Source organism: Populus euphratica, unplaced genomic scaffold, assembly GCF_000495115.2.
Source record: "Populus euphratica unplaced genomic scaffold, PopEup_1.0 scaffold202.1, whole genome shotgun sequence".
In the NCBI taxonomy this organism is placed as follows: Eukaryota; Viridiplantae; Streptophyta; class Magnoliopsida; order Malpighiales; family Salicaceae; genus Populus; species Populus euphratica.
This window is the reverse complement of record NW_011499975.1, coordinates 102921-120306: the sequence shown is the minus strand read 5'-3', so window position 1 is coordinate 120306 and position 17386 is coordinate 102921. Positions and strand designations below refer to the sequence as shown.

Sequence of the window (17386 nt, the reverse complement as noted above, 5' to 3'; positions counted from 1 at the left end):
CACAGATATTGGGCTAATACATTAAATTATATGTACACACACACACACACTAATTAAGGTGTACTAATTAATTTGTTTTTATTTTGTTCATCCAAATATATATTTCTATTAATAAAAGTTAAGTCCCATCTTTTAAATAAAGTATATTTGTTGGTGAAAAAAGAGTTTATGTTGAGCCAAATGAAGGAACAAGGACGAACACCTACAAATACCATGAACATGAATAAAAACTACAACGCTAGTCTCTTGTATTTATTAATTCTTTGGAAACTACTGAACCTCTCTCTCTTCTTCTTCTTTCTCACTCCCTCTACTTATTATTAATCTTGCAAAAAAATAAATAAATTATAAAAATAATTAATCTCAGCGACTATATGCTAGCTACAACACACCATGCATGTGTGCTTTGCTTACAAATTAATTGAGAGTCTTCCATCCCGATTCACGGCTGCCAGAATCCGATGCACTTACCAATATTCCTGTGAATTCTCAAAGAGTTGCTTCTTTGGCCTTGAAACTCTCACCCATCCGTGTTCATTGATGTTTGTTTGTTTGCTACAACTTCATAGCCACTAGCTTCATCGACTTCGTCTTCATCTTCATCATCCATGTTCTTGTCATCTTCGTCGTCATGATTTTGATGATCACCGCTTTCCAGATCTTCCATCTCCGAATGAGGCCTATGTTCATGTTGTGGAGGAGGCCATTGTTGCTCAGGGCGTACCATCAAAGGCACTGAGTTTTCAGGCTTCATATTGGACGGACCATCAATCTTGTTCTTCTCTTTATACAAAGCATCAAGTTGCTGAAAGTATGGACATGTTTTCGAATCCTCAGGCCTTCTCTTTTTACTCTCTTTCACTTTCTTGAAGTACTTGTTGATATTCTCCCACTTCTCTTTGCATCTTTTTGCATTGCGATTGTAACCAAGCTTTCTCATACTAGCTGAGATCTCCTCCCATAGTGGCCCTTTAGGTCCATTGTCCTGGTACTTGCAATCAAGATTAGTCCTTATCCTAATTAAAGCTTCGACTTCTACTTTAGGCCATCTAGAAGGGCTAGCTGACGTAAAATTCTGATCCCCATTATCTGATTTCATTATCATGTCCACATTAGCCACCGCTTGTGGTAGTGGCGCTTGTGCCCCTTGCAGTGGCGGCGGCGGCGGCGGCGTTGGTACTAGCTGTAATATTGGAGGACGTCCTGGAGGCCGCGGTGGCTGTGATGGTGGTGGATTATTTTGTATTTGACCCGGATGTTGCTCTTCGGATAATTTTTGCAAAAATGCCATTACCTCAGCATTTTTACTTGCCGCAACGGATCTTTCTTGGGCTAAGATCTCGCTCTCTCTATTGATTCTTGTCATTTCCTGCATTCTCCAAGATTCTTCTCTAACCATTCTTTCATGTTCGAGTCTCTCAATTGCTTCCAAGAACTTCTTCTGCATCTCCTCTTGCTTCTGGATCACCTCCTTCATGAGCCTTTCAAAGAAGTCCTTCCATTTCCTTTTCCTCTTGCAACGCTCTTGCAGTTCCACGTCCGAGGATGTCGATGAAGAAGTGGAATTGGAGATGAGATCTGAGGAGAAGTTTGGAAAAGAGGGTGAAATATTAGTATGAGGAGGATTTGTAGGGTTTGTTGCTTGTGATGGGGGTAAGATTGTAGGGTTTGTTGAAGGAAATGGAGGAACGGTAAGATTTATTGCAGAAGGTACAATGCCTTGAGACATGTTTGTAGCTAGTGTTGCTGCTGCTGTTGATGGAACAGTACTGTGAGAAGCCCTAAAAATATTAGGAGAAGGATTAACCATTTGCATTACTGTTGCTGTGACTGCTGGAGTAGGAGCTTTGGACTGTTGTGGGGGCAGCGGCAGCGGCGATGATAGTGAAGAAGGATGACTTTCGAAGGCTTCTAATTGATCAAAAAACCTATAAGTTTTGCCTTCTTGTTTACCAGTTCGACCATCTTTGGTTCTTTTGTGATACTTGTACACGTTCTCGAATTTCTCTTTGCACTTCTTGGCACTTCGATTATAACCAAGCTCTGCTAGCTTCCTGGTATATAACAACAGTTGCAACAAAAACATAACTCCATTTCTTGTTTTATCCCAGCTTGAATTCAGCAATAAAAACAGAAGATCTTGAAGAATATTCACACATAAAATAAACGTGAAAGTTAAAACAATAAACAACAACTTAAATTGAAAATTAAGAAAGATCAGTGCTTCGATGGACACAATTTGCTCTTGGATTTACACATTTGTAAGCTGAGTTTTAATTAAGATGAAACAATTCCGTGTATCTTAACACTCCTTCCATTTATAAACCTAGTATTAATTTAAATTTTGCTTTAAAATGGAACAATTTAGACAACCCACAAATTTCAGAAATCTAAATTCTGAACACTTAATTGTTATTGCAGTGTGCGCTGGAGGGAGTTTTTTTTTTTCAAAAAAAGAGACATGAATACAGTCCTCAAGAGTATTATAAATTGCAAAGGACTACTCCTATTAAGAGAACTAACCAAAAAAAGGAAGAGGAAGAACACAAAAAAGAAAATTGAACTCACGCAGATCTCTATCAATGAAATCCTAAAGCAAGAAAAAAACCATCTATGAATATGTAGTGGCAGTTCACAAAACAGAAGAGAAAATCAAACTTTGTAATCTAATGAATACCTGGAAACCTCCTCCCATAAAGGACCTTTAACACTAGCATCACGAAACGCAACATCCATGCCGGACCTTATTTTTAAGAGGGCCAAAGTCTCTTGTCTTGGCCACCGGCTTCCTCCATAACTCCGGTCACCTTCAATTTTTCCTTTATCTTCTTCACCTCCAACATCATTACTGCTTCCTTCATGATGGCCTCCGGTTAACGGAGGAGCTTCCTTATGACCTCCTGCCCCCCCTCCACCACCACCACCACCAGGGGTTGTTGTCGTGGTTGCTAGCACACTACTTGAGTCCCCTAGCATAGGACTCTCTTTCTTTCCTTTCTAACTCTCAATATTACAGCTCCTTGGAGGAAAAAAAATATATACGAGCTAAAAAAATAGAAGGAAAAAAAAATACATCATCAAAGCAAAAGAGAAGGTTAATTCTCATGAGGGTTTTATGGGAGATGGTTTGTACTGTATGGTGAATTTATTAATTATTTCTGTGGGATCTGCTTGTCTATGTCAAGAAGTTGTTTCTTTTCTATTTTTAAAGCTACTTGGGCTGGAATCTTTGAAGGATTTAATTTATTTCTTTTTTGTTTCTTTTTCTCTCGTGTAATGTGGGGTGGTAGGGATGGTTGGTTAAAAAGTAGGGTGAGAGGTGTCACTTGGTTTTTTAGCAGTGATGGTAAAGGCACGTAGCACAGAGAGAAATGCATTGTATACAAATTTATAATAAATATATACAATAATGCCACGGAAAAGATAATAAAAATTACAGGAATTTATCAACCGCTGCACTGCACGTGGAGACGATGGTGTTGATTTAGGTTTTTTCTTTTCTTCAAATTACCACGGTGAACTTGAAAATTTAGGTGAATAATACAGTTTGGAAAAGATGAGGTAAAATAGTATAATTTAACCTTTTCATATATTTAAAAATATATACTAAATATTATATTTAAAAAATGTAATAACTACATGTTACATTTATAAAACATGACATTAATTAAATGTTTGCTATGGGAGGGTCGAAATGTCACATGACATATAGATGGATAAATATTTATCACACTTAATTTAAAATCTTAAAAAAAAACAATTTTTAATAATATTATGGCAAAACAAAAAATCATTTAGGTAAGAATATAAGTTAGATTTGATCATATTATTGAAGAGTGTGAATCACCTCCTAAATATAAATATAAATAGATAGATAAGTTATATTTATATATTTTAAGATTATTTAAAATATTGTATTGTTGGATTATTCTATATTTATTATACATGTATATATGTTATTTTTTCATTCATAGGGCTACTTGTAATTATAAAATATGAGAATATATTTAGTTTAGTTAGAATTTATTAATTGCAGATATTGTGATTTTTACATATTTTTTTAAGCGGGATAAAATTTTAGGTATAATTTCAACACAAAAAAACCATGTCCAAATTTTAATAAAATTGTAATTGTTTTTATTTTCTAAAATTATAAAATAAATAAAATTTTATATTAACAAAAATTATGATTTTATAAAAAATATTCAAGCTTAAAACAAGAAAATAATTCAAAATTTTACAGTAGCCCAAACAATATAGCTATAATTCAATCTTTTTATTAAATGTTCAGCTGTTTCTCAAAACGTCATATGTATTAAATATAATATTTCTGAACCATAAAACTTTTAAATTGTATTATTTCACCCAAACTTATTTTATGTTATTTCAGCATTTAATTATATTTGGGATGCTACACCACAAAAAATTGGTTTTCGTCTGTCCGGCTAAATGTAGTTAAAAGCCGGCCCACGCAGGTCAGCTTTTTTTCCTACTTCTTTCTGTAATTTGCATTACTGTCACAGAATGAGAGTCTTTTGTGTAACGTATTTATTTCTCTGATATATTTTTATTGTTTTTTTGGGAGTCTGAGGAGATAAATATCAGCTTTGCTTTTTGGAGGGTGGTTTGGATTTCAGCGGCGGTGGCAAGATTTTATGTGAAATTGCTAAATTGGCCTTAAAAACGGATCCCATTGACCTTTAATCATTGAAGGGCTCCTTAACTGTACAATTTTTTATTTGATCCCCTGATTAGTGATCTGGTTTTGTCTCTGCAATTCGGAATTTTCTATGCTGGGTGGTGGTGGGGTTTTTTCTGTAATGCCGAAAACGGCCCTGCGTATAAAAAAATCTTTTGCAACTTTTGGTGGTCGAGACTGTGCGATACAGTACGTACACTGCTTCTAGTGAAAGTGACGACTGTAGTTTGACGAGATTTAATTTTTCATAATTATTGTGGAAAGCCTGTGAGCTTATCTTAAGAAGAAGGGACATTTTGGAGTGGGATCCACGGTGGAGAGATAAACCAGAAGAAGAAAGATGGAGGTCACATAATGAGGCCAAGCCATTTATGAAATGAAGTAAATGGTGGAGAATTCAGTTAGGTTGCAGGCCGTCGTAATAAATAGGAGGCAGGGATTTGAATGGCGATGATCATCTGATCATCCATCATTCGGAGAATAATTGGCCGGAATCTGGGACCATTAGCCCTTTCGCAGTTTCCGATTCAATTGTTGCTTCACTAATTATAGCCTGAACGCGGTGCCTGACAGCCACAGTGTATATCGGTGTTGTTACACTCTGTATTGAGTTTTCATATGTCCTTTTTGGCTCTCCTCATTTTCACTTGACAATGACGAAACAAATTATTGAAAAGGGATTTATTTATTTCTGAGCTAATTATTAATTAGGAGTCACAAAGGATCTCTAAAGTCACACGGTCTCGTGGACTTTTCGATCGACGTGAATGATTTCAAGGGCAGAGGTTCTTGAGGTCAAGCCCAAGAGATTATTTTATCTTCTACATCCTGTGCAAATTAATTCAGCAACTCAATTATTGAGTTAAAAAAAAACAAGTGATGCCCGAAGCATAACGCAAGGAGTGGGGCCGGTCCGATTAATCAATAAATGCACAAATTAAAAATAAATCTATTACAAACAAAGGACTCCATTATCATTACGTGTGCACAAATCAAGAACTTGTGAGGGAGAGGTAGGTAAATATATGCATCAAAAAAAGAAAAAAAAAAAGAGGAAAAGAAAGAAACAGGAAAAAAAGAAAAAAAAAAAAGGAAAAGAAAGAAACAGTACCAAAAGCAGGAATAATTTTTCCACACTGTTCATCTAATTGAGTTTCCAACAAGTGGGAATTATATTCTTCTTCTTCTTTAATTTTTTTTTTTATATATATATATATATATAAATGTATCCAACCATTATGTTGACATTCTATAACATTAATTCGGGGCTCAAATTATTTATCCTCTTGTATAATCCAATCGTCCCACCGTCCAAAAAAATAAAAAAGATTCTAAAGGGTAATGTAAATGCAAATTAAAGTCAAAGTACAAGGGATTTTATTGTTCACAATAATATATATATATATATATATATATTCACGGTGGGTGCGTATTGTTTTATGTATTTTTGCTTATGTAACAAGACATTATAAATATGAAGTGGTTTTGTTTTTATGCAATTGCTTCGCTGGCAAGAACTTCTCTAGCTGGAACGGCATAGATAAATGGAGAATAAGATATAAATGGCTTGTGGAGCTTCCCTGGCTAGCTGGACAGATGCCTGCCACCATGTTTGTGTTTGCCCCCTGCCTATACATTATTTACAGCTAAAAATCGACTGTAATAATAATACACCAGGCGGCCACTTCTTGTAATTGTCAAAAAAAAGAGGAACCACATGGTACCCAAGTGGTGCCTGTGATTGAGGATTCTTATGAAAGTTGAGAGGGCCGATCGACATGTAACAAGTTGAGCATGCTCTTAATTATATATATCTGATCTATTAAGTTATTGGAGAATATTATATTTTTCGATGCAATATTTTGGAGAATATATACTCTCTTTTTGTTTTTTAGAATAGCTTTTGGATAATATTAATCCAGCCTTTAGGTGAAGAAACGCCATGTTTAAATTTTCTTAAAATATGTGCTAATTCATTCATATATACATTCGATGCATGTAAGAGTTTTTTTTTTTTTTTTCCTGTCCTCCGATGGGTTTGTAAACCTTGACATGTAAGATGCTATTTGTTTCTTTATTTTAAAAATATTTTTGGAAAATTAATTTTTGTTTTATTTTTTCCTTCACTTCGAATTATTTTTTTATATCTTTTTTATATACAACAATATAAAAATAAATTTTAAAAATTAAAAAATAAACATTACCACAATACCTAACAAATCTTAAAATATAAAATCTTGGGTGTATGGTAAATTAGTAACTAGCCTCTATTTATAAAAACGAATATTAAGTTAAATACATGTACGTACGTATAAAAGTATGACTGGCCCATATGAAAAAGTTACAAGTAGACAAAAGGTTTACTTCACATGGGTGGGCATGTGATGTGAATGAACACTCACACCATGTGTCTGTCTACCATGTGGATTAACCTCTACATTTTATCTGGCACCAGCTAAGCAACCACCAAGTGGATTCTTCTTTGCCTTTGTTCCCCACCCTTTTTTATTGTTATTATTATTATTTTAGCTGCATGCACAGCTAAAAATAAAATTATATTTTCTTTTTTTCATAAAAAAATAAAAGGAAACACAGCAGGAAGAACTTTAACATTTATAACTTCTTTTTTTCTCCAATTTTACAGCTCGTTTGATAACATGGTAATTATTACTTTTTATAATATTTTTTACTTAAAAATAAATTAAAATAATATTTTTCAAAATATTTATTTTTGACATTAGCACATTAAAATAATTTAAAAATATAAAAAAATTAATTTAAAACAAAAAAATTAAAAAAATATTTCTAAATTTTCTAAATCATTTTTAAAATACAAAAACAAAAGGATTTTACCCAACAAACAAAAATATGTAATAATGCACCAATGACAGGTATAGCATTTATATGAATCACTATCTGTGACTTTTGCTCCTAGTTGTACTGCTCTGGTTTACTTGTGCTCAAAAGAGAGAGAAGGAAAACAAAATGATATGAAAGAAGATTACAATGATTAATTATAGTGATTAGTGATTTGATTGGTCATGATCTTCGTTAATTAACATCAGCAAGATGGTGATTAATTGTGATGAACATTGATAGAACCTTCTATAGGCAAATCTTTCCCGGATCAGGAATTGGCCGTGGGTAAATCGCAACACTAATAAACATGATTGGAGGAGTAAAGTAGAAGCAATATTCACAAGCACGTGCAGACAGTGTCATCATGGTTAACAATAATGCCTCGTCGGTACTTCATGCCTCTTAACTAGAATCATTGGAACATGTAAGCATGTGCATCTGCTGGTAAAACCTAAATGATCCCTCGCCCAATAATAATAATAATAATAATAAATGTGAATTAAACCATTATTTAATATGACAAGAAAAGGAGACATTTGTTTTGTAAAAGAAGTCACTGTAAATGGCCCAGGCAGAAGAAAGCACTCAAAAAGCCCATATTAAGCAAAGAAGGGTGGAGGGCCCATGTTACCACAAACGAGCTTATAATGGGGGGGCAGAGTAGACAATCTTTCTTTTTCTTTCTTTTTCTTTCCCTCCCTTTTCTTACATATGTCCACTTCTTTTTAACGTGAGACACGAACTGAATAACATGATAAGTCCAGCTCTGCTAAAAGACTCTTCTGTTTGGTAATACTCTATAGGTTAATTTCCGAACGGCCCGCATTCAAAGCCAGGAAATAGTCCTACCTGCTACAGCCATTGATGCTGGCCTGCAATGGCACACAGAAGTGTCGTCATAATTAGCTTTAACTATTTGCTGTGGCCTAAATAGAGCTGCAAACATGACTAAGAATGATTCATACAAGGAACAAGTATGAAAGATTCGTTCTTCAGCTGCGCCATGAAAGCAAGATTGTATAAGTGTTAGTAATTAAATTTATTTATCAAGATTAAGTGTATTGAAGTTAGTATAATAAATAATCATTCACATTAGAAATCTAGAAATATTATAAATTTAATAATACTATGAATCTAAAGTATTGAGTAATACTATTTTATAATGTCTATATATATATATTGTATGGATTTGATAATGAAAGATGTGAGAGTACCATTATTTAGTGTAATTTATTCCACCAAATTGTGTGAGTAGTCCTCTATTTTGTCATTGTTTTTTCCAACAAATTAGGTAAAGCGTGAGAGTAGATATGACTTTCAGCAACAACAATTCTCAGTTTTATATTCCTCGTCTTACAAAACAAAACTATAATTTGTGGTGTATTCAATATAAGATACTACTAAGATCACAAGAGTTATGGATTTAGTAGAAGATTGTTACACTAAACCAGAATTAACAAGAAAAGAGGTAGCAGTGAGTAATGCAGAAAGACAAACATTGAGAAAATCAAAGAAGAATTATAATAAGGCGTTATTCACCATTTATCAAGAACTTGATGAAACAACTCTTGAGATAGTGGCACCAACAAAGACGTCAAATGAGGCATGAAAAATGCTTAACAAGACTTATAATGGAGTTGAAAAGACAAAAGGGTATGGTTACAAGTATTGAGATGAGATTTTGAGAAGTTGAGTAAAAAAAATAATGACAGTTTCAGATTACTTCATAAAAGTAATCTTCTTAGTTCACTAGATGAGAAGGAATGGTAAAAATATTGATGATGTTCATATGATGGAGAAAATTCTAAGGTTTCTGGATTCAAAGTTTAACCATGTGGTTGTAGCAATTGAAGAATAAAAGAATTTGGAAGATCTGACGGTAGAAGAATTAATGGGATTTTTGTAAGCTCATGAGCAGAAAATTGATAAAAAAGAAGAAGGAAGATCTTTTAAATAAGCATTATAAACAAAGTTAACTATGAAGAATATTAATAAATCTGGTAGATGAGCATTTCAAAGAGGAATGTTCATTCACAGAAGAGAAAAGGGAGGAAGATCATTCAAAAATCAAGAATTTCATGAAGCATGAAATCAAAATTTTAATTTTAGAGGCTATAGCAGAAGTAGAGAAAGAAGTCACGGAGCATATTCAAATTGGAGGAATAATAATGCAAATGTACAATGTTATAATTGTAAAAAGTATGGTTATTTTGCTTTAGATTTTTCACAACACAAATTTGAAGACAAGAATCTCAATTTTTCTAAGAAAAAAATTGATTATGAAGAACCTATATTATTGTTGACTTGTGAAAAATTTGATGGCAACAACTCCAGCACTTGGTATCTAGATACAGGAGCATGAAATCATATGTATGGTATGAAGGAAGCATTTGTTGATATCGATGAAAGTCATAAAGGAAACATTACCTTTGAAGATCTTTCTCAAAGACCAATTAAAGGAAGAGGTAGAATTTTTTCTAGAGTTTTAAAACCCAGACCAGCCTGGAGGGTTGACCCGGGACCTGGCCAACCCGGGCTTAGGACCGGTTCCGGTGAAGGCAAAAACCCACTTGGAAATTGGCCTGGAGAAACCAGGTCCAACTAAAGGGTCGAAACGGGACCCAGTCCACTAGGTCAAACTCGGGTGAGACCAGGCCATTTTTTTTTTTACATTGAAAATTATTAAACAATGTCATTTTGACTTTTTAAAAGGCCAAAACGCTGAAGACCGAAGAGTGAAGAAGAACGAAGCAATATCAGTTACAATTTGCAAACCTAATTAACTCAACTCTTTGAAACCCAACAAAGGAGCAAAGGACGTCTTGATTATTGATCTCTGTTATTTCTCTGCAAAAAAGGTTTGAATCTCTTTCTTACACTCTCTGTTTTTTTTTATTCTCGAACGTTGAAATAATTTATTTTCAAATATGGAATTAAGCACAATAAAAACAAAACACCACCGATCAGTCGCTCCCCTCCCCCCTCAGTCTATCGAATAGTTGAATTGCATGCCTTGTCTCTTTTTGATTTAACAATGAAGGAGACCAACGCTTCTGCTCTCGGCGAGAAAACCATAAGCAAAAAGTTAGTCTCTCTCTCATTTGTTCTTACTGAAAATTTTGTTTTCTATTTTTTTTTCAATGATGGATTGATTGTGGCTTTTGGATATATTGCTACTCTTGTAGTGCACTGAAGAAAGAATTAAAGAATAAGAAGAGAGATGTCAAAAGAGGTGTTTTTTATATGTGTTTTTTTTATTAACCCGGGTCAACTCATCTGACCCGTGACCCGATCACTTGACCTGATCAATGACCGCGTCAGATTTCAAAACTATGATTTTTTCTCAAGAATGATTTATACCAGGAAAAAGCATGAAAGATTTGTTCTTCAGCTGCGCCATGAAAGCAAGATTGTTTAAGCACTTTCTTGTAAATGCGATGGAAGACTTGAACAATATACCTTTTGAGCAAAAGGTCTTATAGAGCTAATTTGTCGTCCCATTGCACAATCATGACAATATGATTATCATTTGTTGTATCTCTTTCATTTTGCTTTCAATATTTTGAATATGGGCTCAGCAACGTGAATCCTATACCACTAGACTAGCCTATGAAAACTCATAATGCCAGACAAGATTGTAAAAGTTCCTACTATAATTACTAGAGCCTGTAACTTCAAAAGATCATTCCCAGAGACACCCATTAGCATGCATGATGTTCCAAAAGCACCACCATGTATTTTTATACATTAAGTCAAAGAATTGTGTTATTTTCATTCAAATTGACACTTTTATTAGTTCGAATTCTATCACTCAATTGTTATAGAATATCGTATAATTTATAATGATGAAAATGGCTTAACCCTTATACAATTTGATTTTATTTAGATTTATTTGTTAGGTTTTATATAAATATTATTGGATATTTTATTTTGTAGGCAATAAACCAAATTGTTTGTTCTTATTAAAGTTTTAGTGTTTACATGTTAATTTTTTTTTAAATGTTAGATAATTTTTTATTATTTAATTAAAATAACATATTATTTTTCCTTTGAATTTTCTTTTCTTTCTAGCTTCTTTTTTCCTACTTTTAATTCTTAGTCTTTTCTTTTATTTCTATATTTTTATTTTATTTAGTTTATTGTCCCGTGTCAAGTATGAATATAAACTTTTAATTGTTTTTATAGTTAATTGATCTGACTTGCAAATCTTTAAAATTCAACACAGTTTTCAATCCTTGACAATTTTGAGGATGATCATCAATAATAATTAAAAATAAATAAATTCACCGCCCCACTGCCCAGAACCAAAACCAAATGTTCATTTATTTCCTTTGACAAACAACACCATAAACCTATATACTTTTTCTCATTCTTTTCGAAACAAAAAGAAAAAAGGCACAACAGAAGGCTTTGGCATATAAATTTGCAGACTACAATGGGAATATCTGCCATCCCAGAGTTAACAAGTTCTCCATTATTTGATGACGATAGAAGGTGATGCATATATTCAAGCCTGGGACTAAATGCAATGGCCGTAATAACTCGTGTCTCTCTAGCACTCCACCCATCAAAATTTGATTAAGAGACAGACGCCAAGAAGAATGAAAATGACTGGGAGAGTCTAGTACCTTTTTAGTTTTTATTTTATTTTAATATTTTATTGGTATTTTTCTTTGTTTAGGTGTAATTTTATTTTAAATTAATTTGTTAAAAAAATGACATAAAAGGTGTGTGTGTGTGTGTGTGTAAGGATTGAAAAATGATGGTGGAAAAATAAAAAGAAAAGTGAGGGGAAAATAATAGAACATTATTACTTTATTTAATTATTTATTTGTACTTCGAGGTCTAGCATTGCATGCTTAAAATTTTTCAAGTATTTTTTATTCTTGATTAATTTTCACATTGAAAAAATAGAATTAGTTTTATTTTTTAATTGTGATTGTACTTGCAAAAATCATATGTAATCTTGATTCCATTTATAATTTAGTGTTGCATGGATTTATGCCATGATCATCTAGTGTTAAACCTTAAATCTACACTTACCATGGACCCACTATTAGTAATGCTCTTAGAGCTATTTGAGAAAAACTGCAAACTCAAATGACCAACATGTCTAAAAGAGTTGAAACCTTAGAAAGTTCTCGAATAAGGCATCTAAAGATTAGTAAAAATCATAGCTACAGTTATTATGGGTCAGTTCACCTTGAGTGTCACCAATATAACTATCATTTAGTTTACTTTACATGTGATGATCTTGATGAGCATGTCATGAGCTTTAACAAAAGTGAAACTTCCACTTTTAACAGTCATTATGACCCTTAGGTTATTGATATGTGAATTTATGATAATGATTAATTCTTTGAGTGACACAACTTGTCTAATAATAGGAGAGTTAAATTTACTAAGATGATACTTGTTGGTGAAGCCTAACTTAATTAGAGACATGTCAAGGATTGTTTACAGATGAGAGGTAAACCTTTCATAACTAATTAGACTAAAATGAAACAAAAACTACAAGAAAAGTATTAGCCTCAATCTTATATAAATAAACTCTTGTACCAATGGAACAATCTAAGGCAATGAAAAAGGTATGTTAATGAGTATATAACATAATTTAATGATTACATGATGAGAAGTGCCATAAAATAGAATAAAATCATGACTTTGCATAGGTTTTGTAAATGTATGAATGATGATTTTAGAAAAGAACTCATGCTTATATGTGTTTTTACTCTTAACCAAGCCTATATTGTAGCATAAAATTATGAGTTGTTTATAAATAATTAATAGACAAAACATTAAAACCCTTTTTAGGTCTCGGTTTATAAATAATAGTTATTTATTAGGTACTCTATCTTATAGACCCAATCCCAGTAATGCCCAAGTTTATAAATAAGATAAAGAAAAATGAATAGTTAATGAAATTTACAAGTTAAGTTCAAAGTTTTAGTTTGCTAAATATTAAAGGTTTCGATCATATTTTTGTTAATTGTATCTTTAAACCCTTAATCATCCAAAAATATAAGAATATAGGTGAAAAGTAAGACTTTTTATTATACGTAAGTATATGAACTCAATCCTAAAGACTTTAGCGATCTAGATGAAGAGGATGTACAATAAGATAAATTTACCACTATAAGTTCAAATAATTTTAAAGACTTAGTAGTTAGTACTAAAAAGATGAATATAGTCTTTAAGAGTATTATACACGTATGAAAGGAAGGTTAATAAAGAATATAATAATTATGCTTTAATGGTAAAGAAATAAATTTTAGAAAATTCTTTAATGAAATCACCTGAAGAGGCAAATATAGTCTTAAAAGATTCTCATGATATTAATCCTTTTAAACTACCTGATTTCCCATCAACTATATTTGATGTCCAGCATATCATCAATTTAGATCAAAATGTTAAGTTTTATTTTTTATCTCTAACCCCTGACATGATAAGAAATATGAAAATAATCATAATTTACTAGGTTATGTCTAAACAATATCTATTTAGGCTTTGAATAGTGTTTGTTCCATTTCACACCTTTAGTCATATAGTGTTCATAATTGCGAATTTAGAAAGCTTGTTGATCTTCTTTATATGTCTCCTCAAGTTAAAATTTCTTATTCAACTAAGTTTTTTACCTATAAAATTTATAATTTGTATACTGAGATCATTGAGAAAATTTAAGTAAGTAATGAATAATACACATTTCAAGTTGATTTGCATAAGTATTATAATATACTTAATGCTTTAGATTATTTCATTGTATAGATTAAACTTGAAATCATTTATAAATTGTAAATGAGTAGTGTTAGACCATTCAAAATGTTGCAAATAATTGAATCAAATACTTATATTATTAAATTATCACTAAACTTTGATATTAGTTCTATTTTTAATATGAAAAAGCTCGTTATATATAAAACACAACAACTTATCTATGATACTTCTTTTGATATCCCTATCATATTATCCTCATCATTGAAACAAAAGGAACATATTAATGCTATTTTGGATGCACAAAATTGTTTTTACCAAAAATGATGAAGTTCAGTTAATCCTGATATATGAGTTTACCAACTAGATTTAAATTGTACTTTGATTATTAGAAAGATATCATAGTAACTTGATCCTTATTTTTTTGAACATTTTCGAAGCTATCTTAACATATACTTGACGGAGTTGAGTTCTTCTAATCTTAAAAGAGTCAATGAAGACATCAAACTCAATACATCGATCAGCTCTTGTGCAATTAGATTGCATTCAGATTTATTTCTTAAGTTTAATTTAGTTGTTATTGAATATTTTATATAATAAGCTATAAACCTAATTGTTTATTCTAATTAGAGTACTAGCATTTATAAGTTATTTTTTAAAATATAAGATTTTTTTTATGATTTAATTAAAATAATATTTTATGTTTTTATCTGAATTCTCTCTTTTTCCAAGCTTTTCTTGCTTCTAATCTTGGCTTCTTTTTTTCTTTCTCTACTTTTATCTTTCTTTAGTTTATTGTCCCTCGACATGGAGTTATGATGTAAGATTCTGCAAGAAATATCAAGAATTTTAATTTTAATTTTAATTATGGATGATAGTCAGTTCAGCAGGTGAGGACAAACTGGTTACAGTTTAGGCCTTCATCATTCAATAATACGATCTATATGAAGTGAACTCTACTCCATTTGATAGATTTGGTTCAAGCGAGTGATTTATAGCTGCAAAAAACTACTCCCTTGTGCTTTTCTTTGACCACCCAAATTGCCAATCAAACTATCCAGGATCATAAACTCCATCTTGATTTCAAGGGGGGGCAGTGTCATCAGACCAACTGGCAATTGGTCTCTGATCCTCGGCAACTAAATTTTCTACTGCCAGTAACTGTCAACAAACAGAGGAACAAGTATTGTTGCCCCGACAGTACTTTTAACGGCAGAAATTGTACACACCAAGCACCCATTGATTCACATTTGTATGCAACTCTGCACGCAATGAGAAATGAATGACCACTATGCCCAAAAGCTTGGCGCTTTTTTAGGGCAGCCATCAACCAAGCTCCTCAATGATGGCAGCGTGCCACAGTTCAGAACCAGACCAATACTCTTCCACACAAAAAGTGTTTAATAACACCTTGTCGCCTGTAAAATTTCCATAAATTTATGAGAGGAGAAATGTTGCAATGGATGTCAATATAAGAACACAAGACGCACACGATGATGAAATGTATTGTAATCATTAGAAGCTCTACATGAGAATACTGAAGGCAGAGCTTTGTAGTCATGATTGGAGTAACACTATTCATTTTCATTTGTTTACCACACATTCAGGCATATGCATCACCATACATCGGAATGCACAAGATAAACCACAGCTACTGTCAGTCTTTAAGCCATGAAAAGAACACAAGGTTACTAGTTGCAGGTCATAGCAAAAAAAAAAAAAAAAAAAAAAAAAAAAAATTGGGTCAGAGTAGTAATGTTTCTTGGGTGACCATTTGATTCAGTTAGATGAAAGCTGCAGTTGTTGGCATAATTGAATCCTACCATTGAACTTCCATGAAGAAAGGATCCTGAAATTGGTACTATTTACAAAGCATCCAATACTCAGTTATAGTCAAACCTCAAGGAGGTCTTAAATTTGGAAGCTCCGGTAAATAAAGTAATAAAAATTCAGATTCAAGGTCTGGAGGAACTCTAGTGTTGCAACATTTGAAAAGCCTCTAACCATTCCTAAATATTATTTCCTCTAGATTGACGGCACTTACTTTGAACGAAGCCATGCACCAGCTTATGTGGATAAGCAGATGTTAATCATAAGAATTAAAAATGTGGAAAGAAGAAGATTTTACTTGATAATCCTCCAGAATCATTTGATCTATCTTCCTAGAAAGCATATGGTGAACCATAAAAACATAATCTGCAGGTATTAAGCAAAACTGGATGATCATCTACTATAGAAATAAATAAATAAACCAAGCAAAATTAGCACCATGAATGAACAATTCATCTAGTACTAACAATCAGTCCAGTTCAGCTGCAGCTCATCGCCATCTAATCACCAATCAAGGTCAAGTCCTGCACACTCTTGGCTTCTCCCAAAAGTGAAACATCCTTTTCCTCTCTAAACCTGAAGAAGATGAAGCACATGCACTACATGATGGATGAAACTTCATTTGACATAACAGGAGGAGGATAAATCCAGCCAGATGCCAATTATTTAATTCATTTTCTGAATTCTAAACTAAATTTCTAGGTAAGAATTCAAATATTGAAGTCTCCAGCATTCGCTGAAAAAGAAAATGTATCATCTAAATATTGAAGCCCATTTTAAGATTTATGCCCCATGTGGAACATTAAGCCTTCAACACCCACTAATACCCAAAAAGCAGCCCAAAGGGCACCACCGGAAAATCTTCCCTGATTGCAGCTTACTAATTTAAACATACTATGTTAAAATCATTCAAATTTTCAAATCAGAAATGAATAGAGAAATCATAATTTCATGCAGCATCTCAACTAAATTGTGCACATGCTTGGGTAGCCTTTTCAACTGCATTTTTAAACAAATAAACCATCCAGTACTAATCATTTCACTCCAAATAGAACGATCTACAAAACCTTGTTTGTGGAAGCTTTCAGTTATGAAAGGTCTTTAGTCAAGTCAGCAAATTTCAGTTCTATAAAGGTCAAACAAAAATTTACATAAGCAAAATACAATCTAGTATTGAACTTTTATTTTGACAGTTCCACTTGTATAAAGTGACTAAGGCAACATCAATTAAGAAGATTACAACTTATATTGTGATTTGTAGAATCCAAGTTGCTTATCTTAGTGGCT

General features: G+C 32.5%; 1 protein-coding gene and 1 long non-coding RNA gene across 2 annotated transcripts; one reads left to right on the top strand and one right to left on the bottom strand.

Annotated features, from left to right (window-relative positions):
- Positions 1–220: 220 nt before the first annotated feature.
- Positions 221–3216, bottom strand: LOC105139470 (trihelix transcription factor GT-2-like). Its single transcript, XM_011045910.1, has 2 exons — positions 2678–3216; positions 221–2054 (listed from the first exon to the last, which is right to left on the bottom strand). Exons 1-2 carry the CDS (start codon positions 2974–2976, stop codon positions 521–523), a joined length of 1833 nt encoding a protein of 610 aa, XP_011044212.1. The 5' UTR covers positions 2977–3216; the 3' UTR covers positions 221–520.
- A 12798-nt stretch (positions 3217–16014) lies between these two features.
- Positions 16015–16676, top strand: LOC105139469 (uncharacterized). The gene is made up of 2 exons (XR_844982.1): positions 16015–16222; positions 16256–16676. It is a non-coding gene; the product is annotated as an uncharacterized LOC105139469 (long non-coding RNA).
- The last annotated feature ends 710 nt before the right edge of the window (positions 16677–17386 follow it).

What these genes read in the sequence shown, in the direction of transcription:
- LOC105139470 (XM_011045910.1), bottom strand. Translation starts at nt 2,976, where the DNA reads ATGCTAGGGGACTCAAGTAGTGTGCTAGCAACCACGACAACAACCCCT. An exon ending in TTATGGGAGGAGGTTTCCAG is followed by an intron (nt 2,055 to 2,677) that starts GTATTCATTAGA and finishes GTTATATACCAG; the next exon opens with GAAGCTAGCAGAGCTTGGTT.